The 27919-nt window shown below is 51.5% G+C and overlaps 3 protein-coding genes across 12 annotated transcripts in view; 1 reads left to right on the plus strand and 2 right to left on the minus strand.

The window, feature by feature from the left end:
* Positions 1-23414, minus strand: part of BCL2A1 (BCL2 related protein A1) — a 41918-nt gene extending 18504 nt beyond the window's left edge. For 2 of the 7 annotated variants that reach the window (XM_036231846.1, XM_036231845.1), the window contains exon 1: positions 23309-23414. Coding sequence is in view for 2 of the 7 variants with exons in the window: in XM_036231848.1 (XP_036087741.1) it covers positions 9203-9362; positions 9734-9761 (188 nt within the window). In the remaining 5 variants the exon portion in view is untranslated. Of the gene's footprint in view, positions 1-9202; positions 9363-9733; positions 9878-13516; positions 13673-23308 lie in introns of those variants that run through there. The other 5 variants (XM_036231843.1, XM_036231844.1, XM_036231847.1 and 2 more) reach the window with 4 other exon arrangements.
* On the minus strand, positions 13689-27110 carry LOC118611495. Its single transcript, XM_036232713.1, is given in 8 exon segments — positions 13689-15538; positions 15540-15578; positions 15580-15644; positions 16324-16401; positions 16404-16416; positions 16749-16962; positions 23309-23443; positions 26647-27110. Coding segments are annotated over 8 exon segments (1464 nt in total). The 3' UTR covers positions 13689-15082.
* Positions 26559-27919, plus strand: part of ZFAND6 (zinc finger AN1-type containing 6) — a 42628-nt gene continuing 41267 nt past the window's right edge. Inside the window, exon 1 of one of the 4 annotated variants that reach the window (XM_016125801.2) lies at positions 26559-26697. The gene's annotated coding sequence lies outside the window, so the exon portion shown is untranslated. Of the gene's footprint in view, positions 26708-27919 lie in introns of all 4 variants that reach the window. The other 3 variants (XM_016125805.2, XM_016125802.2, XM_016125800.2) reach the window with 3 other exon arrangements.

The raw sequence follows: 27919 nt of genomic DNA on the forward strand, positions 1-27919 counted from the left end.
GCCTCCCCCCACTTTCTGCCCCAGTGTCCTCCCTGCCCGCTAAGCCATGGTGGCAAGTCCCAGGCTGCCTGGGACAAAAGGGACCCTGTGTCACCCAGAGGGGCCTCATCACAGCCCCCAGAGGCCACCTTTCCAGCAGCATGAGTGCAGGCAGGCTGTCTGGCTTCTTCCAGCCTCTCCAGATGGTGTGCCCTGCCGTAGAAGCCTCTGGGGTCACCGGCAACAAAAGTCCCAGTTCAAGTTTTACCAGATTTTCCCCAATTGTGTATTTTCTGCAAAAACAGCCAAGTATTCAGACCTGGGTAACAGGTTTCTATCTGGGGTGGGTGGGCGTGGGTATTGTCATCACCCTTTCACTGATTATTTGCCAAACACCCGCTGTGCACCCAGCTCGGGGCTGGGCGCTGAAGGCAAAGAAACTCAGACAAACCCTGCCTACAAGAGCTGCCAGCCCGCAGTAAGCAGCGAGAAGCCGATGAGTGTCAAAGAGGCACAGAAAGCGACGCAGACAGTTTAACAGGGAAAATGAGTAAATATGGGACACCTAGCATGCGCCAGGGATCGCGAGGGAACTTTCCAAACCTCATCTCATGTGAAACCCGACAAGTTCTACAGAACCTGATGGGGCCACGGCTAATAATAATAAAACCAGGAATGTCCGACTCTGAAATACACAGATGAGAGCTATCTGCCAATTCTTAAATTTCCACATGCACATCAACGAGGAAAAAGGCAGGCATCTGTTAGCTCCACGCATCGTCACAAAGAAGTCGAGCATCAACCCCGACTGTTGGGGCTACGCGGCTGGAATCCGCAGGGCTCCGCAGGGCGCCACCTCCCGTTTCTAAGTGGGACTGCAGCACCTGCACCCAAGCCCGGGCGCCTCCTCCCTCCCTGGCCTTATCGCACAGCAGCAGTGCTGCCGGCAGGCACCACTGCCGGAAGGTGTGGCCTGAGGAGATAGCAAGTCCTCTGGGGGGGGGGGGGGACCGCCTGCAAATCAGAGCGGCTGTGGCAGTTGTGTTTGCAATAAACATCCTTCCGATTTTAAGGAATTCCTTGTCTGTGACATCCCTTTGCTGGGCAGTGAAGACTTGGGAGGGACAGTGTGGCACCTGTGTTGCTCGCAGTCTAGTAAAGGGACAGCCAAGTGTATGACAGTCTCGCCACGCCACATGCCCAGTGCTCTAACTGAAGGGAACACGGAGGGTGAGCTGGAAAGCCCCCCGGGTGAGGTGACAATGGAGCTGACACTCCTGTCAGGCTGAGGAGGCTCCGCTAGGTCGAGGCAGGGGAATGGGGTGGGGAAGAGAAGAGCAACTGGGGGTGGGGGGGCCCTCCAGGTTCAGTATAAACCAGAGTCCAAGGACCAGAGGAAGAGAGGCTGGCAGCGGGCAGGGGCCAGATGATAAAGGGTCTTAAGCTATACTAAAAAGAGTAGACCTCATCCCAGGACAGTGGGGCTTGAAGTCAGGCACCACCACATCAAGTTTGCGTCTACGGGACACGTTCAGAGATAACAAATCCACGTTTGGAGGAGGGGATGAGACCTGCCCGGGACAGGCCGAGTCTGAGGCACCGAAAGACTTGCCAAAAAAGACAGCGAAGAGCTTCAGGAACTCTTCCTGAACGGGAGCGGAGGGCGGTGGAAGGGTTGAAGGGTTGACGGTGGGGTGCTTTCCCCCGCTTCCTCTCTCACACCCCCGACCCCTGCTGTGGTGCATTCCCCCAGGGCTGGGAAGAGCTCTGTGCTAGCACAGGGGCAACTCACTGTGCTGGAGTGGATGTGCAGGACATCACAGAGAGGTTTACGTTAACCTCGTTATTTCGTATACTAATGCTTGTAACAACTGAACCCAAAAGAAAATTTCAACACCTTGCGTTTCAGAGTAACATGAGACTGGAAGGTTAAGGGTTTCAACGCTTTACCTGCTGAGCTCTCAGCCTGCGGGTGTCACACCAAACCGGAGGGCAGAAGCCGCGCCAGGAACAGGCGCCATCCATGCCTGCTGGTGACCCTGGCAGACGGGGTCAGACAGGAGGGTGTGTGCAAGAGAAGCCGCATGGGCAGCGTTCCGGGCTCAGACGCAGCACAAGGAACAGTGTGAACATCTGCACCCTGAAGGAGAAACGAGACCTCGAACCCTGACTCTGGCTGTGGACGCTCGTACGGCTCAAAGGCAAACAAGGAGAAATGCCGCGGGCAGGACGGGCTCCTGACTGTCCCCACTTCGCAGCCAGTCGGCAGGAGGCCGGCGCTGCCCCTCCACTATGGCCACACCCCACACGCAAACCACACTCAGCCACGACAGGACCTCACGCCGGCTCCAATGTCACGCGCGTTCAAAGGTCACCCCGGCTGTGACGTGAGAACATCATTGCAGCTGCGACGTAATGTGGGTTAAAAGGTCACACCAACTACAACGCCACGTCAGGTAACGTGAGCTGTGATGTCACTGAAGCCGTGACCCGACCTTAGGTGGGCTGCAACGTCATGTGAGTTCAAAGGTCACACCATTTGCGACGCCATGTCACCTGGCATGAGTTGTGTCGTCACTTCATCCGCGAAGTCACATCACACAAGCAGAAACATATTGTAGGTTCAAAAGTTACTCCACGTCAGTCAGTTTAATAAAGTCCCTCAGGCTACGACTCCAGTGGGAAGAGACCCTAGAGCATTGTGCCAGCAAGGCACTTGTAACAGTGTAAAAGTGCATTTCAATAACATCTTCCTTGCTCACATCTCTCCTCTTTATTCCAGCCTTGACTACTTTGGAAAATACATTGTTATGGTTATTGGTATCAATTCCTCAGTAAGTCAGCCCCAAGGACAGGACAGAGAGTGATATCTCCAGGTGCCAGCTGCCTAGGAGAAAATAGCTCTCAAGTCTCCTAAGAAGAAAAATAAAACAATATTGCCGCCAAAGTATAGATAACAAAACTAACCGCCAACATCTGTTCCTGTAATCTGCTTGCTTGAGGGCTCGGGGCTGATTCTCTAGTGGGGAGAGTCGGTTGCTGGCTGGCTAACAAAAGCTCATAATTAATCTCAATTGGCTCCATGGGTCTTAGATTTGAACGCGTCACAACATGCTGTCACCGAGGCTTCAAAATTAAATGGGTCAAAGGTTACCCTAGCTGCAACACCAGTTCATGTCACGTGAGCGATGACATAATTGAAGCCATGATGTGACCTTACGCCGGCTGTAACTTCAAGTGGTTCAAAGGTAATAGTAGCTGCGACAAAACATCACGTGACATGCATTTAATGTCATCGCAACTGCGACACAATGTCGTGCAGGCTGCGACTTAATGTAGGTTCAAAGGTTATCGAAGCTGCTACGCAACATCACGTGAGCGGTGATGTCACATGAGCTGTGACGTCACTGGAGCTGCGACGCGACCTTACGGCGGCTGCTACGTCCGTGGGTTCAAAGGTCACACCAGCTGCGTTCTTTTACAGGATGTGAGCTGTGACGTCATTGCGGCTGCAACTTCATGTCACGCTGGAGGACGCATAATATGGGTTCAAAGGTCACTCCATGGCATGTCAGTTTGAAAAAGTCACTTGAGCTGCGACTCCAGGTCATGCCAATGGGAAGAGACGTGACCTGAACGGTCACATCCTCACCAATGGACTGTCACCCAGGCTTCAAAATTAAATAGGTTCAAAGGTTACTCCAGCTGTGATGCCACATCACATGCTGTGGGCTGCAACGTCACTGCAGCTGCTACTTAACGTGGGTTCAAAGGTCACGCCAGCTACGACCTTACGTCACGTGCATTTCAACTCATTGCAGCCGCCACGCAACGTGGGTTCAAAGGTTACCCCAGCTGCGACACAACATCACGTGAACTGTGATGTCACTGAAACCGCAACGTGACCTTACGGTAGCTGCCGCGTCACGTGGGTTCAAAGGTCACACCAGCTGCAATTATTTACATGACGTGTACTGTGACCTCATTTAAGCTGCAACTTCACGTTATGCTGACAGACACATGATATTGGTTCAAAGGTGACTCTATGGCGTGTCAGTTTAAAAAAGTCACCTGAGTTGCAACTCCAGGTCATGCCAATGGGAAGAGACATGAACTGAATGGTCATATCCTCACGATGGACCATCACCCAGGAATCAAAATTAAATAGGTTCAAAGGTCACTCGGCTGCGACGCCATGTTATGTGACGTATATTGCAACGTCATTGCAGCTGCGACTTAACGTGGGTTCAAAGGTCACGTCACCTGTGATGCCATGTCACGTGATGCGTATTACAACGTCATTGCAGCTGCGACTTAACGTGGGTTCAAAGGTCACGTCACCTGTGATGCCATGTCACGTGATGCGTATTACAACGTCATTGCAGCTGCGACTTAACGTGGGTTCAAAGGTCACGTCAGCTGTGATGCCGTCACGTGATGCATACTGCAACGTCACTGCAGCTGCGACTTAACGTGGGTTCAAAGGTCACATCAGCTGTGATGCCTTGTCACGTGATGTGTATTGCAACGTCACTGCAGCTGCGACTTAACGTGGGTTCAAAGGTCACGTCAGCTGTGATGCCTTGTCACATGATGCGTGTTGCAACGTCATTGCACTGTCACAACGTGGGTTCAAAGGTCAGAGCAGTGGTGACGCGATGTCACGTGACACGTATTGCCACGTCACTGCAATTGCAACGCAACGTGGGTTCAAAGGTTACCCCAGCTGTGATGCAACGTCACGTGAATTGTCACGTTGCTAAAACTGCGACGCAACCTTACGGCGGCGGCTTCGTCACGTGGGTTCAAAGGTCACACCAGGTGCAACTATTCACATATGTGAGCTGTGATGTCATTATACCTGCGACTTCACGTCATGCTGGCAGACATGTAATATGAGTTCAAAGGTCACTCCATGTCAAGTCAGCTTAAAAAAGTCATTCGAGCTGTGAATCCAGGTCATGCCAATGGGAAGAGATGTGACCTGAATGGTCATATCCTCATGATGGACTGTCACTCAGGCTTCAAAATTAAATAGGTTCAAAGGTTACCCTAGCTGCAACCCTACCTCACGTGACGTGTGTTGGAACTTCACTGCAGCTGTGATGCATCATGCAATTTAACCTGTGATGTCATTGCAGCTGTGACACGTCACGCAGACTGAGACGTAACTTGGGTCAAAGAGCATGCGGGTTTTGACGCCACACGTACCATGAGCTCTGACGTTACTGCAGCCCCACGTGATGCCAGCTGCAAAATTGTGTGGGTTCAAAGTTCACTCCAGCTGTGATGCCATGTCACGTGATGTAAACGGTGACGTCATTGCACTCGTGACGCCACATATGTATAAACCTTATTCAGAGGCTGTGACATCGTGTGTAAGGTCACTCCATGTCACCCCAATAAATGAAAAGAAGTCGCTCTAGGTATGCCATGTCACGTGAGCCACCACATTCTTGCAGCCAGGATACAATGTTAGGCTGGCTGCAACATAACATGTACTGTGACGTGATTTAAGCCCCGACTCCACGTAACGCAGTAAGCAACATCGTGGGTTCAAAGGTCACCCATGTTGCTACAGTACGTCACGTGATGTTAGGGGCTACGTCATGCACGCTGAGACATTACGTGAACTATAGCGTTATTGCAGCTGTGACGCCGCGTCATGCCAGCTGGCATGTTACGTCGGGTCAAAGGTCACCCCAGCTGCAATGCCACGTCACCTGACGAGTTTTGCTGCATTAATGCAGCCAGGACCCAACCTCATGCCCAGCTGCAACAAAACATGAGCGGCCACGTCATTTGAGCAGTGATGTCACACTGGGTGAGACACGCGTGAGCTGTGATGTCATTTTAACTGTGACACCAAGTCACGCCAGTGTTAAGTGACATGACCTGGAACGTCATTTCCTCAGTGAGGCGCTACCACTCACCTTCAAAGTTCAGTGGGGTCAAAGATGAGCGCTCCAGCTGCGATACCACCTCACGGCCAGTTGGAAGTCATGTAGGGATAATCATCACTCCAGGTGGGATAAGCCCTTACCTGCTCCATTATGAACTTGTGGGACAACCCTGCTATATTTGGTCCATTTTGAGGAAACTGTGCTATGTTGATATAGATCCCTTGATTATGTATTTTACAACAAGGTACCACTGCAGTTAAATGGGGATTGGAGCATCTTTTAGTTAAATGGTAGTGTGGGCAAAGCAGATTGTGAGCACAAGCTCGGTAGGAAAAAGAGAATTTGAGTCTTACCTTATACCATACTTAAAAACAATTTGACCAGAAAACTAAATGTGAAAGGTAAAACGATAAAATTTCTACAAGAAAACACAGAATATGTTCATGACATCAGGGTGGTGGGCAAATATTTAAACAGGGCACAAAAAGCTCCGTTCTAATAAATCAAGCCACAGGCTGGAAAAGTATATTTATAAAATATACATCCAACAGAGAACTCCTAACTACAGTATATAAAGAACCACAAATGAATAAAAAATGTCTCCCCAATTTTTAAAAATAGGCAAATGACTTAAGGAACTTCAATTTAAGAAAAGCATATATAAATGACCAATAAACATTATAAACAAAAACTGTGTTTTCCTTCCTCTGTAGGGAAAATCTCAGTTTTTTCCTCTCGTGTTTCTCTCCTGTGAGTCTCCGTAACTGCTCGCATGGCACACTTGACTTCTGACACTTCTGGTGGCCAAATGTGTGGCAGTTTGTCCCTACAATGAGCCATTCCCTGACACCAGCTGGGTGTCCTATGATTTAACTCAACACTGACATTGTTTATCCGGAGACAGCATCAGATCCCACAGGTTAAGGGCCCAGTCCCTCATGACTACCCCACCCCGCTACTACCACCCCTTCAGATGCCAACTATAAGTCCAGGTTGTTGCTCGGCCTTCTGAGAGATGGGCTACAGGTTGCAGGTCCCCACATCCTCTTCCTCAGGTTCCATTAATTTGCTGGAGTGGCTCATAGAACTCAGGGAAATAAACTCTTACATTTACCAGTTTATTAAAGGAGGTGACGAAGGACACAAAAGAACAGTCAGATGAAGAGACAGACACATATAGGGTGTGGTATGTGTGTGTCGGGGGGATCCTGAGAGCAGGAGCTTCTGTCCCCATGGGACTGGGGCGTGTCACCTTCCCGGTGTGGATGTGTCCACCAGCCTGGAAGCCCTCAGCACTCCATGCTACTGGGATTTTACGGAGGCTCTGTCATGTTGGCATGACCAATTATTAACTCCGTTTTCAGCCCTCTCCCCTCTCTGGGAAAGTGGGGGCTGAGGCTGAAAATCCCAAGCTTGTAATCATGGCCTGGTCTTTCTTGGGTGTCAGCCTCCATCCAGGAGCCCCCCCCCCCACAGTCACCTCATTAGAACAAAAGATGCTCCTAGAGCTCTTCTCACGTAGGAATTTATGAGGGTTTCAAGAGCTCTGTGCCAGGAACTGGGGCAGAAGCCCCAGTTCATATTATATTTTTCTATTATCGCACAAACACATAGAAAGGTGTTCCACATCATTCCTTGTTAGGGAAACACGAATTCAACGGCAGCGTGATACCGCTACACGCCAAGCAGAGCAGCTAAAATTTTAAAAGTCTGACAACATCAAGTGCTGGCGAGGATGTGGAGCAAATGCAACTCTCTCTGACATCAATTTTTGAGATGTGAATGCTACAATCTCTCTGCAGAAGGTTTGGTGCTATCCACACATATGTATCCAACCACGACCTGGCATCCTCATCCTCAGGTTTATACCCAAGAGAAATCCAGGCCATGTCCCTCAAAAGACATGGCCAAGAATGTACAGAGAAACTTACTTGTAATAGCAACCGCAACACCTCAGATACCCAACTACAGGAGAAAAAGAAACAGAAGATGTGCAAAAGGATGTTCACAGCAGCATTCCTCATAATCTCCCCAAACTGGAAATTATCCAAACATCCATCACAGTAGAATGAATAGTCTGTAGAATATTTACACAGAGGAAATCTACACAGCATTGCAAGTGAACCACCCACAGCTACATGCAGCAACCTAGAGGAATCTCCCAAGTATAAAATTGAGCCAAGGAAGTAAAACACAAGAGTACATACTGTAGGATTCCATCTATAAATGGTTCAAAACAGGCGAAACTAAGCTAGAATTTTAGGGTTGCATTCCTATGTGGTGGGAAAAAAAAAAAGAAGAAGAAAATGCAGGGAAGTGGTTTCTATAAAAGTAAGGCCAATGGGGGGAGAGGACTATAATTAGGGAAGGATCGGGGTGGAGGGGGGGGGCTGGTGTGATGGGAATGTTCTATTTCCTGATCCGGGTGCTGATTACTTGGCGTTTGCTTTGTAATAACTCATGGAGCTGTGAATCTATGTTTTATAGACTTTACTGAGTCAGTGTTACATTTTGTAGTGTTGAAAACAAGAGGTTTAAACATTACCGGGATTGGGGCGGGGAAGTGCAGAGCCTCACAAGGCGGGGAATGGGGAGCTGGGGCTGCACAGACAGGGAGAAGAAAGGGGGGGGGGGTTGTCCGGGGGACCCGCAACAAAGGGAGCAAAGCGGCAGGAAACCAGAAGGGCAATGAAGCCAAGTGATGAGAGGTCATTAATACAGCCGCCCAGTGAGTCTGGGGAGCCTGTGCCCAGCACATGCCACCTGGGGAAGGGGAAAGGTGTGCACCCTGGCGTGTGCCCGGCCTGCTGGAGTCCTCTCCTGTCCTGTACCAAGCTGCATCGCCTAGAGGGGAATGCATGCATCTTGTTTTACTTTTTCCTGTAATTTTTTAAATTTTAATTATTTTTATTGTCAGCATCTGGGACTTCATTCTGGAGGCAGCAGCAATGAGAACATGGACCACACATTCCTTCCGCCTCAGACTCGTTGGCACTGCTTCCTTCTCTGCCCCAGCCAGAGGCCTGGAAGAGGAGACGCCGCCGAGCCTTGGCTTTTGTGCCGTCCCCGCTGCCCCCTACCGACGCCCTGTCCCCATCCCCAGCACCGAGAGGGCACCCCAGGCCCAGTTAGGGATCCTCAAACGTCGCCCGCTGACTGGCTCCACGCCTCTGCCATCACCATTATGAGGCTGGGCCAAGGCTGGCGGGAGAATTAAGCCCTCGTGGCAACTACTGGGATGGGGTGGGCCCCAGGCAGAGCGGGTCCCAGCAGCCGGGAGACGGGCACCGTAAAGAGGCCAGACTGTCCCAGAGATTTACCCGGGCAGGCTTTGTGGGTGGTGGCGTCCCAGGGGGGCAGTCAGAGTCCTGCACCAGGTGGGGGCCCGTGGCGTCCAGGTGGGTGTCCTCCATTCCAGCACCTCATTTCCTCTCCACCGAGTTCTCGGATTGGCTAAACACCTTGGGAAATGTCCGATTTCTGTCATTAGAGGAGGAAGAGAACTAAGCACAGGCAACATCCTTAAGGTTAGCTGGAAAGTGAACAATGCGGGGGGCGGGCAGGAGCACATGAGCACCCGCCACCCCCTTTTCCTGTCTGTGGCTCTCTGACCGCCACCTGCCCAGGCACCCAGAGGGCCCAGAGACCTCGAGGGGTTCAGCCCCGGCCAGTCTGGCTGCTGATCCAATCAATACCCCAGAGCCCGAGTCACAGAGGCCAGCATCTCTCTGCCCGGGCCGCACCCCCTAAGACCTGAGGGTCTGCCAGCTCCTACTTCCCCGGTCCCTGTGCTGACTTGCAGGTAGGGACTCTGCCACTTTTCCCGGACTCTCCCAGGCCAAAGGCAATACCAGAGTTTGTCTTGCTTCTGGTGTTCATCCTGACTGAGCGAAGGCAAAGCTGGTATGTGTCCACGCAGCAGAATCGGACACTGGAGTCCACTTGTGTGTGACCGATATCAAGTCGACATGGGTGGGTCCAGTTACAATTTTTTGGTCAATCCCTTCCTTCCCTGCTCTGGGAAGCCTGGATGTTGGTGTGACAAGTGAAGTGACATCGCAAAGCTGGGTGAGACGCGTGTTGTTGTGTGTGCGGGAACATGTGTCCCCCAGCCATGCTCCCCAAGGGCTGGTTCCCCAGGGGCCAGCCCTTCCCCCGCGGCCACCCCCACGCCTCCTGGCAATACCCTCTGGGCCTTCCACGCCAGGCGCCCGACGCGTGCTGGGGCCTGCCGGCGCGCGGCCCTTTTGACCCGCCCCGTTTACTTGGAGTTCATTGCTCTGTGCTCAACCATGTCATGAGAAGAGCCAGAGATGACGGCAGCTCCAGCCCAGAAGCCAGGCCTTCCTCCTTTGATGCGCTAACACGCTTTGCATGACACTTAGGCAAATGAGACCTCAGTGGCTCGAAAGGAAACTCCGTCCTGTGTGATGACCACGCAAAGAAAAGAATACATTTGGAACTATTAAATAAAACACTGTCCATGTGAGGAGTTGGAGATCTCCCATTCGGACTGAATTTTTACAGAACATGGGCTATCGTGATGGCGGGGCGGGGGGAGGGGGATGGTCTCGCTCAAACCTCACCAAAGGTGAGTTCGATTAAGAGTCCACCTTCTCTGCAAACTTCATCAAACCCTTGAATTTATTACTATTTTCAGTAGCTCATCTCTCTCATTTTGAGCCCTTCAGGTTCTATTTCATCTAATTGTCTGCTGGCTTTGGACCTCTGGAGGGCGTTTTTTTGTTTGTTTGTTTTTTGTTTTTCCCTTACCCTAGCTTTTGGAAAGGCCAGTATCTAATTCTACATAATAATTTTTCAGTTTCTATTTTCTAGTCTCTCCTCTGTTATTGCCAACTACTTATCTGCAAGAGCTTTTCCTTCTGTTAGGAAGAGGGCAGATTCCCGACGCTATAACCATCTCAAAATGATTAGGGTTTTCTCGTGGCTTAAAAAAGTGGGGAAAAAGAAAAACGAGTTCTGTCTCTTCAAGTGAACTTTTGAAATACGTGTGCTCTGTAGAATGTTTTCACAAGTTTATAAAGAGCGGCAGCAACTCGACCTGCAGAGATGGAAGCTCAGAACCCACCTCACATCCTCCCAGCCCTCAGCCTGTGGGGGGGGAGAGCACTAGGGGGGATGGCATCCTGGGGGGGCCTCAGAACCGGGGAACAAACGGGACTGATGAACCAGCCAAATGGTAGCAAAAGGCCGGATGTGGAGGCAGAGATGGTGAGGTGACACCCAGGGCGAGGTGACAACCGGGAATGAAAATGGGGCTTCAGCATGCGAGAGGTGAGAGGTCAAACCCCACAAGAACATCCTCGGGGGGAAGTCACGGAGCAGGACCAGGGGCCTCTGGCCCCCGTGCCCCGTTTGCAGCATGAGTTCTGCATCTTGGTGGAAACGCTGCTTTCAGTCTGACTCTGACGGGACAGGAAGTTTAGCTTGGCGTCCCCTTAGGTGATGACTTACTGGCACAGAAGCCCGGGTGGGACTCTGGTGAGGACACCAGAGGACGCTCCAACAGTGGACACCCCTGCAGTCTCCTTGCCTACCACTTACCAGCCAGCAGCCTCCCTGACCAGACACTGCAAAGCCTAAGGTTAAGGGCCAGAGGCCAGTCTCCGAGGCTCTGCCACTCATTAGCTGCATGACCTTGGGAGAGTTGCTGAATCACTGACTCAGTTTCCCTAACTGTGAAATAGGGGTCATAATCGCACCTGTTCCACATGGGTGTCGTGAAGACTGTACGGGTAATACATGCCAAGAGCCTGCGACAGGGCCTGGAACATAGTAAACAGTAAACACCCAGTAAATACCAGCAGCCATCGTCATTGTTCTCAGGGTCCTGGTTCGGGGTCCCAGCATTTAGAAGCTCCCTCCTAATATTTCCTTCTCCTCCAGGTGCCTTCAGGTTCCTACCCACATCTCTTTACCCCTATGCAACAAAAATCCTTATTCTCACATTTTTTTCTTACAATAGCTCTAGAATTTCCATTGTGTAAACCGTAAGAGAAAAACCTGATAACGTCGGGGCTGCATCAAATCTAAAAATTTCAAAGGACACTTAAGAAAAAATGAGAAGACAAGTCATAGACTGGGAGAAACAAAATCATGACACACGGATCTGACCAAGGACTTGTATGCAGAGTATAACTCGATAACAAGATGATGAACAGCCCGACGTCTAAAAGTGGACGAAACAGTTAAACGCGTAGGCTTCTCAGAATAGATAACTGGCGAAGGAGCCCCTGAACAGAAGCGGGGCATCGACGGCTGGTAGAAAATGCACATGAAAACCACACCGAGGTAGCAGGCGAGGCCGTGGAGAAAAGGGAGCCCTCGTCGTGCGCTGCCGGTGGGACGGCACACTGGTGCAGCCGCGACGGAAAACCGCGTGCAGCTTCCTCTAAACCCTGCAGTGGATCTACCGCGTGACCCAGCAATTCCGCGTCTCGATATTTATCTCGAGCAATCCGAAACACTATGTCAAAAAGACATACACACCCCTGTGTACCCTGCTGCGGCATTAACAGAGCCAAGATACAGAAGCGACCCCAGTGTCCGTCGGTAGACGAATGGGTAAAGGAGGGGTGGCCCGTGCACACACAGGAACACCGCTCAGCCATAAACGAAGATGAAATCTTACCATTTGGGACCACATAGATGGACCAGGAGGGGACTGTGCTCGTCGAAATAAGTCAGAGAAAGACAAGAGCCACATGATTTCACGTACATGTGGAATCTACAAAAGTCAGACTCATAGAAACAGAGTAGATGGATGGCGGCCTGGAGCTGAGGGGTGGGGAAGCGGCAGACGACGGTCGAAGGGTACAGACGCCCAGTTAGAAGATGGTAAGTTTTGGGGATAAACGCGCAGCATGGTAACTATAGTTAATATGACAGTATTTTCTACTTGTGAGTTGCTGAGAATAGGTATTAAGTGTTCACACACACACACACACACACAAACCTGTGCAAGGTGAGGGAGGCATGAATCGTGGGGGTCATTTCATCATATACAGGTGTCAAATCTTCACACTGTACACCTTAATTACACTGCTTTTTATTTGTCAAGTATCATCACTCAAAAAACCTGGAAAAACATAAAAATAAAAAAAAAAAAACGCGTTGAGGGGATCACCTCTCCAAACCCTCTAGGATGGCTGAACACAAAGCGACAAAAGCGAGGTGTGGGGAGGATGTAGAGGAACTGCCACCTCGGGCCCCCGATGGAGCTGCAAGCTGGTGCCTCTCCCTGGGGCCGGAGCTTGGCAGTGTCTGAGGAAGTGCTGCCGGCCTCGTCACACAGCCTCGCGACTCCACTGTGCAGCATCCCACCGGGCAGGAATCACCGCGCACACCAAGGGCGCCCGGCGATCACAGCGGCTGCATTCATCACCGCCTGGGCCAGTGACACAACCTGAACACCCACGGCAGGCCACTGGGCCACCAACGCAGGGCCACTCCTGGGGCCTGGGACGTGATGAGCAATAAAGACGGATCGTCGAGACCTGCGACACCGGGGTATGTTTCTAAAATATAAGGCTAAGGAGAAAAAGCTGGTCACGCAAAAATCAAACGCTGCATGGCCCTACTAAACACGAAATTCTCGAACATGCAGAACTGACCTCGGGCTGGCAGAGAGAGCCAGTCAGTCGGTGGTTTCCGGGGCTGGGGTCCGGGAACTGGGCCCAAAGGGTCTGTCCCAGGTGACGGAAAGTCTAGATCTTGACTATGCTGGTTGCTAGTTACCTGGGTGTTGACACTTTAAAAAATCCACTGAACTGGAAAAAAAAACCACCGACATCAAATTATACACTTAAAATGAGGGCATTTTATTGTATGTAAATTTTACCTCAGTAAATGTGATTTTTATAAAGCAGCCAGCTTCATTTTTTTAGCAACAGAAAAACCAGTTCTCCACGCATGGAGTAGCACGGGGCGGGAGGGTTGGTGGTAACGGGAGCCCGTTTTTAAAAATCAGTTTCCTGATTTGTACTCCCTGGAGGAAAGAAGTCTTATTAGTCCTAAAAAAATGTTCTACCCTGCCCACACCCCAGAAGGGGCAAACGACACTTTTCAAGGAACACGAAAGATGGGGGTGGGGGAGGTCATATCTGATTATCCGCACCTCCTTCTCCTCTCCAGAACCTTCCGTTCTGCTGGGGTGGGGGCAGTGGAGGTAAGCTCAAGGCAGAGGCTGCTGGCCTGGGCCATCTTGTGGCAGAGGTCCGGGGCGGGGGGCAGCCCACCACAGACCCTTTTGCCTCTCCAGCCTGGCTCAGACCCCTAGGAAGGGGTGTTAGGCTCAGGGGTAGGGCCCGCCTGGGGCTTTTGCAAGGGTGGAGCCAGTTCCATGGGAGAAACTCAGGCTCTATAGACTGGGGGTCGCTCCCCACACCCCTGCTGCCTGGGGGCAGACCATGCAGCCACTCGGCCTCCGAACTCCCTCCCCATCACATGGTCAACCGGTCACACACACTTGCCACTTCTAATCTCAAAGCCACCTCCCCTTGCCTGGTCCCTCCTGCTCCTGTTTTTTTCCTCCCTGTAATCCATCCACAGTGACCAAGTGGTCTTTCAGAAGAGGAAATTGGACTCTCTGCTGAAAATCCTTCAGAGACATCTTGTCACTTTTAGGAAGCACCCAGCATCCTTACGGTGTCTTCTGTGTGACCCAGCCCTGACGGCCCCTCGGCGGCATCTGACGCACCATCTGATGCCTGCTTCTGCCCACTCCTGGCGTCCTGCCCACCCTGACCGCCCTCCTGACACGCCCGTCCCGCCTCGGGGTCTGTGCGCGGGCTGTCCTCTCCTTCAACGTTCTCGGCCCTTCGCCTGGCTCACGCTTCGGGTCTTGGTTTAGGAGTCGCCTCCTCCTCCCTTAAGCTCACGTGGTACCCTGTAATTTTTTTCTTCATATATGTTGTCATGCTTTTTAATTATACATTTATTCGCACGATTATGTTTCATGTTTGTTGCTGTAATTATATTTCATAAAGGCGGCAATAGTGCCTGATTAGCTCATCACGGGAGCTCGGTGCCTAGAACCCTGGCGCTTGAGAGGCTGATGTAGACACCTTTCAAATGGATGGATGAATGGATGAAAGGGTGTTTTAAAATGCAGCTTCTACTATTAAGTATAAGGCCGACAGACCAGGAGTCAGCGCCATTCAAACAAGACTTTGTTATACTCAGAGATCCGAAGGGAAGAGGACGTGCCACACCCTAGGGCCACATGGGGAAGGGGGGGTCAGGAGGCAGAGGGATGAGCGGAACATTAGGGCAAGAACCTTTGCTGTGGTTTCCACAGAAAGGAACAGGCAAGGCTGGCTGAGGCTTGGGATTGGCCCTGGGGCGATCAGGGGAGGTGGGGCGTGGCCTGGAGCATGCGCGCCCCACAGAGGACCCAGGCGACACAGGCGGGGCGGTGGGCTCATGAGGGTTGTTTTGCACTTGGAAGGTGTGCTCCCAGGTGGGTTAGGAACCAGGGGTACTAGGAACGGGGACCATGGCCCCACGTGGACGCTTACAGAACTCCCGGAGGACCTGGGCTCCCGCTTCAGAGAAGGACAGAGCTGGAAGCACAGCAGAGCAGTGGCACAGCCCGGTCCCAGGGGAGGGTGGCACGTAAACCCCAGGCCCAGACGGGGCCTCTCTGAAGGCCTTGGAGTGACCAGGAAGGACCCGGCAGAGGCTGGACGCATTCCTGCGTGGCGTGGGTGTTGTCAGACCACGGAATCCACCCAAGCTGGTCTGGACAGAAAGGCGCTGATTAAGAGTTAAAGACAGATCTCAGAGTCACTGGAGGGACGAAAAGACACACATTGGAATGAGCCTCGGGGAGGGACTCCAGCAACCACATCACAAAACTGTGCAGCCAAAGGACCTTCTGCTTATGTGTGACCGAGAAGTTGCAAAAGCTGGAAGCTGCCACCCCACCTCCCCATCCCCAAGAAGCCACCTCCTAAATCAGGAGGCCACCAGCAGCCACTGCTCCACAGTCTCTATCGCAACCCAGGACATGCTTCTCTCCCTGTATATTCAGTATCACACGCAAGACTGCTCAGCAGACAGAGTCATTCATGTCTCATGCTGCAGGGGGCACGGGGTCCGGAGAATGCCGTTTTTGGCCTCGGCCTCGCAGAGCGGGTATGCAGATGTGTCCACGTGTCTGCCGCACGTGGTCTGGTGTTTTTCACTGGTATGGACCACATGTTTACTTTTTCTAAAATGTCAATTATTGGACAAAATTCTGTCCCTAAATCTTGGCGGCTATGGCTCTGCTCCCGTGATCCAACTCTCCAGAGGCTCTGGAGATGTGTAGGGGTCACCGTCCTCTACCCTCTGCTGGCATGCACCCATGGGCGTCTGCACAAAGAAGCAAACATTTGCCCAAACTCTGGCTAGCGATGGGGAGGCTGCAGCTGCTCACCTGGAATGCGACCACGTTCCCCTGCTAAGTAAACCCCCACCATCTTCCAGGCCAGCTCCAGAGGCTCAGCCATTGTCTTGACTTCTTCTGTCCCTGAAAATGCATTAAAGACCCTGTTACCTATTAGACGCATGGGTGAGGAATGATGCCTCGTTGGCATCCTTAGGATTTAGATCAAGACCCCTGAGTCCAAATCCTGACTCTGCCACAACTTGTACGTGTCATTTTGGGAAAGTCACTTAAGTTCTTGAGATAGCAAATTTCTCATCTATAAAACAGGCCTGGAGCCAAGTAATTCACTTAGCTGTTGAGAAAAGCTCACGCGATACTGTATAGAAAAACACCGTGTAAATGTAAACATGACCGGCCCGGGCAAGCAAGCAGGTGCCATTTCACGAGCCAACCCCCTGTTGAGTTTACTAGACTGGATTCCAGAAGGATTCTGAGGCCGTGTCTGGGTTCACTTGGGAATGGTGCGACTGTTCGGTAAAAATGTCTGTTGTGGTGAGCAGAGATGGTGGCCTTGGGAGGGCACCGGTAAGGTGGGCGTCACAGATGTTAGGCACTTGACAGTCCCGTACTAGCGAAGTGGGCGTTTTGATTATCACCATGATGGTGGCAGCCTTAAGGGGACAAAACCGTCAATAAAGAAGCAGGAAATCACCCGACGGAGAATGGGGCTCGGAGAAACCAGAAGCTTGTGTTGTCGGACTCGGAGTCGATGTCTCACGCGGGGCCTCAGCGGGCTGGGAGCAGAGCTGGCTGCGCGGCCCTCTCCGAGGCCCCCCGCCACCGGGCGCCATCGCATCTGCCCATCCCTCATGTCTCACAGGCCCTCTCCTGCTGCCACGACGCCGAGTGTCGTAGGCCCGTCCCAGGGAACAAGTCTGGACTCCCAGCTTTATGGGGGGAGATGGGCTCTGCCCCAAAGTGGATGCGAGGTGGCGCCTTTGGGCTGAGGTGCTGACGAGGCAGGTGTGTTTTCCGTGATCTCTCCCCTTCGGCTCTAAGGCCCTAAGCAAATGGCGGAGCCACTAGAACAAAAAGATCCCAGTTCCCTGAACCCCGACGTCACCACGACCCGAACTCCTCACCCGTTTGGTCCATCATGCAGAACAACAACAACAAAAAATTTTTTTAAATAAAAAACTTTCCTTGTATTGGGCCATTGGCATGGTGGAGTTTATCTCTTAGAGCAGCTAGCAGAGCCCCCTTATCTACGGTTTTGCCTCCCATGGTTTCTGTCATCCCCGGTCAACCGCAGTCCAGAAATATTAAATGGAAAATTCCAGAAATAAACGACTCGTGAGGTTTTAAGTGGCACACCATCCTGAGCGCCTTCCTTCCTGCCATTGCGTACGCGTTTTGTCATCTCGTGTCATCACAAGAAGAAAGTTGAGTGCGGGACAAGATCTAGAGGCCAGCTTCACACGACTTTCATTACAGTAGATTGATGCCATTGTCCTGTTTTATTATTAGCTATTGTTATTATGCTCTTACTGTGCCTCACTTGTAAATTAAACATGATCGAAACTCTACGTATGGAGAAACAAACATAGCGTATGTGGGGTGCGGTGCTGTGGTTTTGGGTACCTACTAGGGGTCTCGGAGCACGTTGCCCACGGGGAGGAGGGGACGACTGTATCATCCCAGCTTTCGCAGTGGCCAACAGAATTTTAAATTTCTACTTTGGTGCCTTGACAGATGCGGCACAACCAGTAGGTCAGGATCTTCACCGTGCCCTCCAAACTTGCTCTTTTTCCCTTCGGTCTCCCTGGCCGTCAGCCGGAACCCCGCAGTCGCCTTGCACCGCCCCCACTTCACTCCTGACACTCGAATTCAAGTCCGCCGGATTCTCTCCCGATCCTCTCCCCCACTCTGCCGTGTCCTCTGCCTCGGTCTGTTCTCGGCTCTCATCTCTTTCTTGCCTGACGACTGGGTCGGTCTCCTAATTAGTCCCTGTGTCACTCTGCCTCGGCTCCAGTTCGCCCATCCGTCTGTCCATCCAATTCGCTCTTATTAAAGGCGCTGTCACGTGACAGTGTGAACACTAACCACACTGACAAAGATGACTGGGAGGACCTGCATGAACGAAACAGTGCCACGAATGCGCATGCAATTACAGATGCTCCAGAAGAAACGACAGGTTGGTATGAGAGCATCATAATGGGGCCTCAAACGTGATCAGGAGAGACTTCCAGGAGGAGGTGACCCTTGAGCTGAGGTCTGAAGGATGGAGGAGGTAAATGGGGGCTGGAGGGGTGGGGGTGGCTGCACTAAGATGTTCCAAGCAGAGGGAAGAGAATGGCAGGGAGGAGCAGGACACACCTGGGAACCTAAAGTCCAAAGTGGCACAGGAAGCAGACTTTTCTAGCATGTTCCCCGGACTTCACGGAATACCTGGCACGTAGTCTATGTTTCAATCATTTGTGAATGATCCAATGAATGGGTAAGTGAAGGGAGGGGGGGTAGGGACAGATGGACAAGGCATGAACTACAACTGAGAAACAGAGCTGCAGCCCCCAGATATCCCTACTCCGGCTTCACCAGCTCTCCCTGCTCCTCCGCCCCATGTCCCCAGGCGCTTACACCCCTTTAGCACTCAGCACACCACGTATGGCTGGCGGCAAAGTGAGTGCACGAGAACTTGTCTTGTTTACCAATATAGCCCAGCAGCCAGCCCACGGCCTGCACAGAGGAAGCACGGCACATAAATATTTAACAAGTCGGTCAGCATTGCAGGCAAACGCCAGGCACCAAAGTCAGTGGGGCAGGAGAGGGTGGAGTTGGGAATGAGTAAATAAAACGCGAGTCAGCTGCCAGCACCGGCTGGCATGGAAGAGGCTGGGAGCCAAGTAGAGCACCCACGTGCCAGTGACATGTGAGTATCAGGTCTGGAGACGAGCCAGAGTCAGCAGAGGTGAGCAAGGATGCAGGTGCGAGACTCAAGGAGGAGCCACGGGGGAAAGCCAAGTGGCCGGGACGGCACCCTTCTGGCTACCCTAAAGGTTCTGGCTTACACCTGCTAGGTCACGCCATAGCCACGCTTCATGGCTCCTCTGCTGCACCACGGCTGTGTGTATGTGTTCATGTGTCTGGGCAGTTCCCCGGGACACAAGCACTCCTGGTGGGCAGCTCCCTTTCCTATTAGCCTCTTCATCCCAACACCCTGCCCAGGGCCTCGGGGAGTCCCAGTGCCTCTCAGTCGGAGCCACCACACGTGTGTTGGCACAACGAAAGCCAGCAGGAGAGAGTGGGCACTGGACCTGGGGCCAGGCCCGCTGGTGGGGAGGCCTCTAAACAAACAGAACCTCTGCCGGGAAATCTAGCAACACAAGGCCCCGTGCATGACCGTGAGGTTGTTGTTCGAGCGCTTCCTGTTTGCATGCCGGAGGCCAGACTTCCTATCGCATCTATTCTGGTCCTCTCGTTTTGACTTAACCATCTTTTCAAAACAGGCGGCTTAGCCACCTCGTTCTGCCCCTTCAGCGCCTACGTCCTGCAGCAGGTGAGCTGCAACTCGGTGCATTTACGCATTCGACACTCACTGAGTCCCCACGCTGTGCTGGATAGGAAGTCACCAGACTCAAGATTCTGTTGGGAAAGACGGCCAGCTCACAAACACGTACAGTCCAGATGAGAGGACAGACACCTAGGGGACACGGGAGGCGGGCCCCAAACCAGAATGCTAAGTTATCTGATCCTCCATGTTTTCCAACTCCATTTCTTCTCATGTGGGAGTCACTAGCGAACAGGGTCAGAGATGGCACCGTTTCCCAAACACCCAGCAGCGTAGCCCCTCGGAGCAGCTAGGGGTCAACACCAACCTGTGGTCATTGGATCTCCGGGGACTGAGCCTGGGGCTCTGCCTTGAGGCCAGGACTTACTTAGATGGTACACGGCAAGCCCTCACCCAGCTGCCCAAGGACTTCACTCGAGGAGAGGGACCAACCGTTGGGTTTGCCCAGGGCTGGTTCAATGCCAGCATCGGCCCCAAACACCCTTTGGCCCTGGGCGGACCCTGACAGTCGGTCGCCCTTCGGTCCGTGTCCTTTGCTGCATGTATTTGGCCGACACACATTCCAGGGCGGTCTGGATGGGCTAATTAATAGAGATGCGTCCAGTGCCACACAGAGGCACCTCGGTTTCAGCACCTGCCTCCCTGATCTGACGCCCCGCCAGCCCTAGCTCCCAGGATCCAGGCCACGCTGACTCAGCCACATCTGGCCTGCCCAGTCAGGAAGGGCAGCTCTGTGCATTCCTCCCGCCTCGGCAGCAGGCACAGGGCTCTGGGGCCGGCCCTTGCATTTCTTCGCTCACTGGCTAGGTGGGTCATCTTTACTGCTCTGCTTGCCAATTACTGTTAGCTGCTTGCTGCCCATCTGTGTGTGTCCCTATGCAGTCAACTATTGCAAAAGACCATTTAATTTCAGCTATGACTGGATCAGGTAACTAATTAGATCACATTTATAACTACTGTTTACTGAGTACTTATTTTTGTGCCAGACGCGTGCTAAGCACTCTGCATAAACTTTTTTTCATTTAATCAACCTAATGAAGAAAATATTATGATCTCTCAAGACAAGGAAGCGAAGCACAGAGAACTTAAAACAACCTGCCCCGATCTCATGCACCTGCCGAGTGGAAGGGCCGGGACCGGAGCCCAGCACTGACCGCCCAGTGCTGTCACCACTGAGGTGTTTTGTTCCAGGCTCTCAGGTAACTTCAACACCTTGTGATTCACTGACTGATTCACTCGTTTGACAAACATCCGTCGAAGGCCCACAGCGGGGCAAGCACTCATCTGCCTGGTACTCAGACACTGGTGGGGTGGCCAGCTGCAACCTAGAAGCTTGATGCCCAAAGCAATCGACTGAAAAATTAATAAAGACTATTTTACAAGATCAGTTACGTGGTCAGGTGTAAAGCAGACATATAGAATTAAATAACATTATAATATATTATTGATGGCCAGTTTCAAAATACAAGGAAAAAGATTTTTCCACACTATCAACAAAGTAAAATATAACTGAATGAATTAACCAGAAGTACTATGACCACGTGTTTTCTCTTTACTATTTCATTAAGTTATATAAAATTAAGGGAATAAAATATGATGGGTTTTTTTTTTTTAAAGTTTTAAAGATGGAGAGATAAAAAAAAAAAACAACACAGCAGATTTCCTGCTGGGCCATCCAAATTCTGTAGAGACACTGATTTCTATCCCTGCTCCCCCAAATTGTTTTAGGCATATGTAATCCCAATTAAAAATCTTGGCAGGATATTTCTTGGAAACTATCAAAATTATTCTAAAGTTAACATGGCGGCATAAACAGATCAGAATTTCAAATAAAGCTCAAAAGAGCAGTAGATGATGAAAAGACAAGCTCCCGTAGATACTAAAACTTATTATAAAGCAACATGATTAAAATATCACGGTTCTTTAACAAAAACACACACAGCGCTGAAGCAGAAAAACGAGATTAGAGAAAAAGTCCAGATCTAGAAACTATTAAAACTTCAGAAAAACAACTCTCTGGTCTGATCAGAGAGGAGGCAAACATGCAGACACACATTTCTATTTGATATGGTAAATGCTACTGCAGAAGGAAGAATAAAGTATGTGAACACACATAAGGGCGGAGCCCTAAATTTGCCAATAAGAGTCCTGAAAGCCTCCAGTAAGGAGCAGGCATTTATACTGGGTTTTGAGGGGTGAGTAGGAGTTTGGTGGGGTACAGTCATAAAGAGGGCTGGCAACAGGATTTCGTGAGTGTTGGTAGTTGGCTAGAAGCATGCCCATGGGCTGAGGGAGATGCTAGCCTGGGCACCTGCTTCAAGTGCAATACCCTTTGCACAATTTAAAGACACTGCCAACAGGATGTGATTTAGACCAGTGGTTCTTAGTGTGACCCGTGGACCCCTGGGCATCCCTGAGACCCCCTCCCCACCGAGGGCATCGGCAAAGTCACAATTATTTTCATTATAGTTCTAAGTCATTATCTGCCTTGTTCCCATGAGAGTGAGGTTTTCCAGAGGCTATATGAAGAGCAGAAGTGACTCCGAGAACTAGCCTCCCTTTTGTCAACCCGACAGAGATATGCAAACAGGAAACACGAGCATCACTTTCCTCACTGACTTACATTCTGGAAAAGACAGCTAATTTTCATTTTTAAAAAACGTTCTTTATGTTAACATGTAAAAGTTTGGTTATTACTATTTTTAAGTAAATTAGTGTTTCTTTTTTAAAAGTCTCACTTTTAATTTCTAATATAGTAAATGTTGAGAGCTAAAAGTTCTTTGGGGCCCTCAATAATTTGGGGGAAAAGGGGGATCCTGAGACCAAAATGTTTGAGAACCTTTACTTTAGACCCAATGAAAAGCTTTTAGAAATAGCACTGTTGACACAAGCCTGTGAGTTTTTCTAAGGGTACTTCCTCTGCCACTAACCAGAGCCTCAGATTCTGCTGTGGCCCCACCCCTCCCTGGCCAGTCCCCACTTAGAAGTGGGTCCTTGGATGACTTTGGAAAGGCAGGCTGGTGAGTGGATTGACACGGCCACATTTTCTTTGCAAGATACTTGCTTTAAAAAGTAGGGTCATTTCCCTAGCCCTTGGATCTGGGTCAGTCTTATGACCTTTGATTAATAGCATGTGGCAGAAGCTATGTTACTATTATGTGCCTGTGCTATAAACAGACTGTGTACACGGCCCATAAGCAGTGCTGTGCACATGAGCCAACCAGAGGAGCACCTTTACCTCTCCTACACCCCGTCTCCTGTCAGCGCTTAAATATGGGGGTAGCCGGGTGGGGGGGGGCTGGCAGGAAGTCGTCAAGCAGCCCCGGCTGGGAGAGTACAATGCAGCATCTTAATCCTCACAACGACCCTCCCTCCCTCGAGGTAGGCTTTTGTCCCTAGTTTGCATCAGTTTCTTAAGACCAGAGAGCTGATTAGTGGCAGTGGCCTGTCTGAAGTTCAACTCACCACGCAATGCTGTGATCTCTCAGCTGGGCTTGGAATGAAGGAAGCAGTTGAGGCCATGTAAACCCAACTTCTGCAAATTCGTACCAAATGTAGACAGATACCCAACTGTTAGGGCCATGATAAACGGGCAAGAATCTGAATAAAAATAAATTTTAGATAACATCTGTAAGAATTTGCTCACATCCCTGCCAGTTGAAGATTTTTCATGTCATTAACCCCCGCCCCCCCCCACCACCAAATCCCTAATGAGTAAGGTGTGACTGCCACTACCCTCAGGCTTCTGCCCTCCACCTGAACTCTACTCCCAAGGTCAGCTGCGTGTTGCTAAACGCAGCTGTCAATTCTCAGTCCTCATCACACTTGAACCTGCAGCAGCTACCACACAGCTGACAGCTGACCATGCCCTCCTCGTCACACGCCTTTCCCCTTTCCGCTGAGTTTCCAGGACACGTCACTCTGTTTTCCTCCCACCTGTTTCCTCCCTCTGGGTCTTCTTGTTCATTCCTGCACTTCTCCACGGACGCTCAATGTCAGAGGCTCCAGGGCTCCATGCTCCATCTTCTCTGTCCTTACTTTCCAATCAGCCTCATGGCTTTAAGTATCACTTACCTGATGACGATTCCCAAACTTTTATCTCCCCCATACCTCTGACCTGAGCCTTAGTCCTATACATCCAACTGCCTAGCTGACGTCTCCCTCAGATGTGTCATGTCTAATTCGGTGTGTGCAAAACTAAGGGCCTGCTCTCTCTCCTGCCCCGCCTCTCAGAGGCTCAAGCCCCAAAACCTTTGACTCCTCTTTTTCTCCGACCCGACATCCTGTCTATCTTGAAACTCTGTTGGCTTCACCTTCAAAATATATCCATTTTGACTGCTCGTCACTGTTGTCACCCTGGTCCAAGCCACCATCATCTTTCACATGGATTCAGACAGGACCCTTGCAATAGGTGTTCTTGCTGTTAATTTTTTTTTTTTTTTTTTTGTCTTTTTCGGCTGCTGTCAACACGGCAGCCAAAATGATCCTTGAAAATCTAAGTCAGATCACGTTACTTGTTACTAAAAACCACGCACTGGCCCCTCACTTCACGTCACTCACAGCAAAAGCCAGAGGGTGTACAGTGGCCCACTTGGCCCTGCTGGCCAGGTGCTCCCTACCTCTCGACTCCCCTTCCTGCTCCCCCAGGCTCCCAGCTGCAGAAACACAGGGTGGTCTTCCCTCCAGGCCTGTGCTCAGACGGTTCTCTGGTTTAGAAGCTCTTCTCCCAGCTAGTCACAGCTTGGCACCTTTACCTTTCACGAGTCCATTATTCAAACCTCACCTTCTCAATGTGGACTACCCCAGCCCTCTCCATCCTCTGCCCTGATCCACACTTTCGTCCGTCTCCACCACTCACTGTAAAAACCTAGAAAGGCAGGGGTCTTTGTTTTGTTCACTGATGTTTCCCAGACTCAGAAAATTGAGACTCAGAGAGCTGGGTATTGCTTAATGTCACTGAGCCAAAAACATGTCTGAGTAAGGATGCAAACCCTGGTCTAAAATTCCTTACATAGGGTTGACCACCCAATGAAAAGAGGGCAGCAAACAGCTGAAAGGACCCCAGGCTTCAAAATTATTCCTAGTACAGGCAGAGTCCACCAAATCGTTATAATCAATTATTTCTTTCCCCTCGTATAGTTCTATAACGGCTTCCCACTTCACACTAAGTCCACTACTCAATTTGGCTTTTCAGACCCGTAGTAACTGACCTGAAAACTGTCTCTAGCCTCTATTATAACCACGTCTCCACAGTCAGAGATGATGATATCCTTGGGCAAAATCCTATTTTGATGGGTTAGCCCCATTGTTTGTAAATTTGATTTTTTCATTTAAATTTGAATGCCTTTTTAGTACACATCTTCAATGTTTGTAGGCCCTGGGCAAGCGGCCTCAGGTTTACCCATTGTTGCTTACACTAGGCTCAACTTTACCTGTGAATTCCTTTCCCCGCCCCTGAAGCACCTGTCTGGCTAATCCCCCAAAGTCTCTTCCAGCTTCTGCAGAAGAGCAGCTTCCCAGCACAGCTAAGCCTTAGCACTCTTCAGTGCCCAAAGCCAAGGCCACCTCCTCACTATAGACTTCTTTCGGGCCCTTGCCTCCTCTATAATTAACCACTTCCTATCTCAGAGGTCTGTTGCACAATACCTAACCTTTACACACTGTCAGTCAGGTCAAAATCTCTCTCCAAGTGAGACCCGCCTGACGAGGGTAAGGATAGTGAGATCCTCGCTTCCAGCGTGAAATTTAAAGGGGCACCGAGAAGCTCGGCAATCAAGACAAACAGCATTTTAATATTATCTTTTTTAAACATAAGAATGAATGCAAAAAAAATGAAATCATGATGCGCAAGGCATGAAACTTAAAAGCAAGGATGGGATCCTCAGGACTCGGTCGGCCTCCTACCTGTCCGCCCATCCGAACCGCTCACTCCCGGAAGCGGGATGCAACGACCTCCAACTCGGTCCTGCTATTGTTGCTTGTGGTGCACGCGAGCCTGACGGCGAGGACGCTTGCGGCAGCCATTCTCCTCATCGCCCTCGCCCACCTAGGCTGCGAGGTGCAGGGCCCGCGCTGTGGGGACGCGGTGCTAGGGAGGGCGCGTGTGCCCTGAGTGTGTGGCACACGTGTGCACACGCGCTTCTCGGCTGCTCTAATCTGCAAGCCCTGGCTCAGGACCGGTGCGCCTCAATCCGGGGCGCGCTCCGCGTTGCGTCACAGGCCGAGCTCAGATTTTGCTTTGCAAGGTCTGGGCCCGGGGCTGCACGTGGGAGAGCGCCCGCAGAATTCCTTTGAGCAACTGGCAGGGGGGACGTGACTCTTCCCGGACCCTCGGTCCCCGGCTGGCACACGCCAGGCCCTGCAGGGTGGCAGAGGAACCTGCACCTAACCGGCTGTCCGCGAGACGCCCCCGGTACCACGATCCCTGAGCCGCAATAGGGAGAGGCCGCCGGGCAGGCCTCGCGCGCGAAGGCGGGGCAGTGCCGGCAGAGGGGGCGGAGCAGGAGGAGGGCCTCTCCCGCTACGCTCCGCCCCTCTAAGGATCCGACCAATCGTCGATAGCCCCGAGCCGTGGCCCCGCCCCCGGCCCTCGGCCGGCGGGCCGTCCGGCCGGTAATAATTAGGCTGCGGGGGGCGGGGCGCCGCGTCAGCGCCGGGTGCCGGCCAATCCGGGGCGCGCTCCGCGTTGCGTCACAGGCCGAGCAACCAAACAGAAAAGTTTACTGAACAGCGGACGAGGGGGCTGGTGGCGGCGGCGGGGCCGGAGCAAGCGGGGTTCGGCAGCCTCACCTCTCCCCATTCACCGGCGGCGACCGGCGGCGGGTAGCACGTCGGGCGGAGAGGGCCGCCGCCAGGTGAGGCGAGGTGAGGAGCAGCCCGGGCGGCGCCGGCGCCCCCGCCCTTCCCCCTCCGTGAGGCGCCGCCCGGGCCTCCCGCGGCGACCGGAAGCGGACGGGAGGGTGGCAGGTGGCGGCCGGGCCTGGGGGCTGCCGGGGGCCGGGGCCGAGGGGTCCCGCGGCTCCCTGGAGCGGCGGGTGGGGCGGGACCCCCAGCGGCGGTGTTCCGAGCGGTTGGCGGGCGGGAGGTCCCGGGCCGTCCCTGTCACCGAGCAGTGGCGGCCCCGCTCCGTGTCAGGTCCTTCCGGGACGCTTGCCACCTGCCGAGTTTGCGGACGGGAAGGGGCCGGAGTCGGTCCCGGCTCCTGCGCGGCGGACCCCGGGTCGCTGACGGTTCTCGCCCCTTGGGCAGGGTATTTTCGCGTTCGCATCTGGCTGCGTAAATAAGGACGGAAGACCGTCGCGTTTGGAGCGATTTTAACTTTACACAAGCGCACGGGTCAGACGCCGACCTGATTCGCTTTCGCAGCCAGAAAGTTGTTATTCAACGTGAACCAGTCAAGGTCTTGGCGGTGACCTGCAGGCCATTTACAGTTAAAGTTGCCTGGTGGTAACAACGGGGCGGTTTTTAATGGTTTTGATGCTCTGAGAAGGGATTAAATTCTCTCAAATTAAATTCGGAATTTGTCCTTTTAATGTAAAGTACCATAAACTTTTTAGGAGGTCTTTTTTATGATAGCATACAATATGTCATGTTAGTTTCGGGTGTACAACGCAATGAATCTACATTTATATACCTTATAAAGTGACCACCACACGAAAATACCATAAACTTTTAAGGTTAGTTATGTAATAATTATGTTTCCACTTTTAGGACACTTGCCGAGTTACTCATAGTCCAGGAGTTAAGGGGAAAATGTTCTTTTTCTGCAAAATAGGCACATTTAGCTTTCCCAAACAGGTTGTCTTTTAACTCTTTTTCTCTTGATACTATCTAATGTTGGTGGATTTAAACATTAACATTAATAAAGATGGTAGCTCTAGGAATGCAGTGGATGGTATCCTTTAATAGTCTGTTGTATAAATGTGAAAAAAGTTTTTAAAGGAGGCAGGGATCACAAAGGTGCAGGAGGAAAATTTCAGGTTTGGTGGACTATTATCTTGATTGTAGGGATAATTTCCTATGTGTATATATATGGATCAAAACTGATCACACTTTACAGTTTATATCCAGTTTATT

The sequence above is a fragment of the Rousettus aegyptiacus genome, unplaced genomic scaffold (assembly GCF_014176215.1).
Source record: "Rousettus aegyptiacus isolate mRouAeg1 unplaced genomic scaffold, mRouAeg1.p scaffold_m13_p_14, whole genome shotgun sequence".
NCBI lineage: Eukaryota > Metazoa > Chordata > Mammalia > Chiroptera > Pteropodidae > Rousettus > Rousettus aegyptiacus.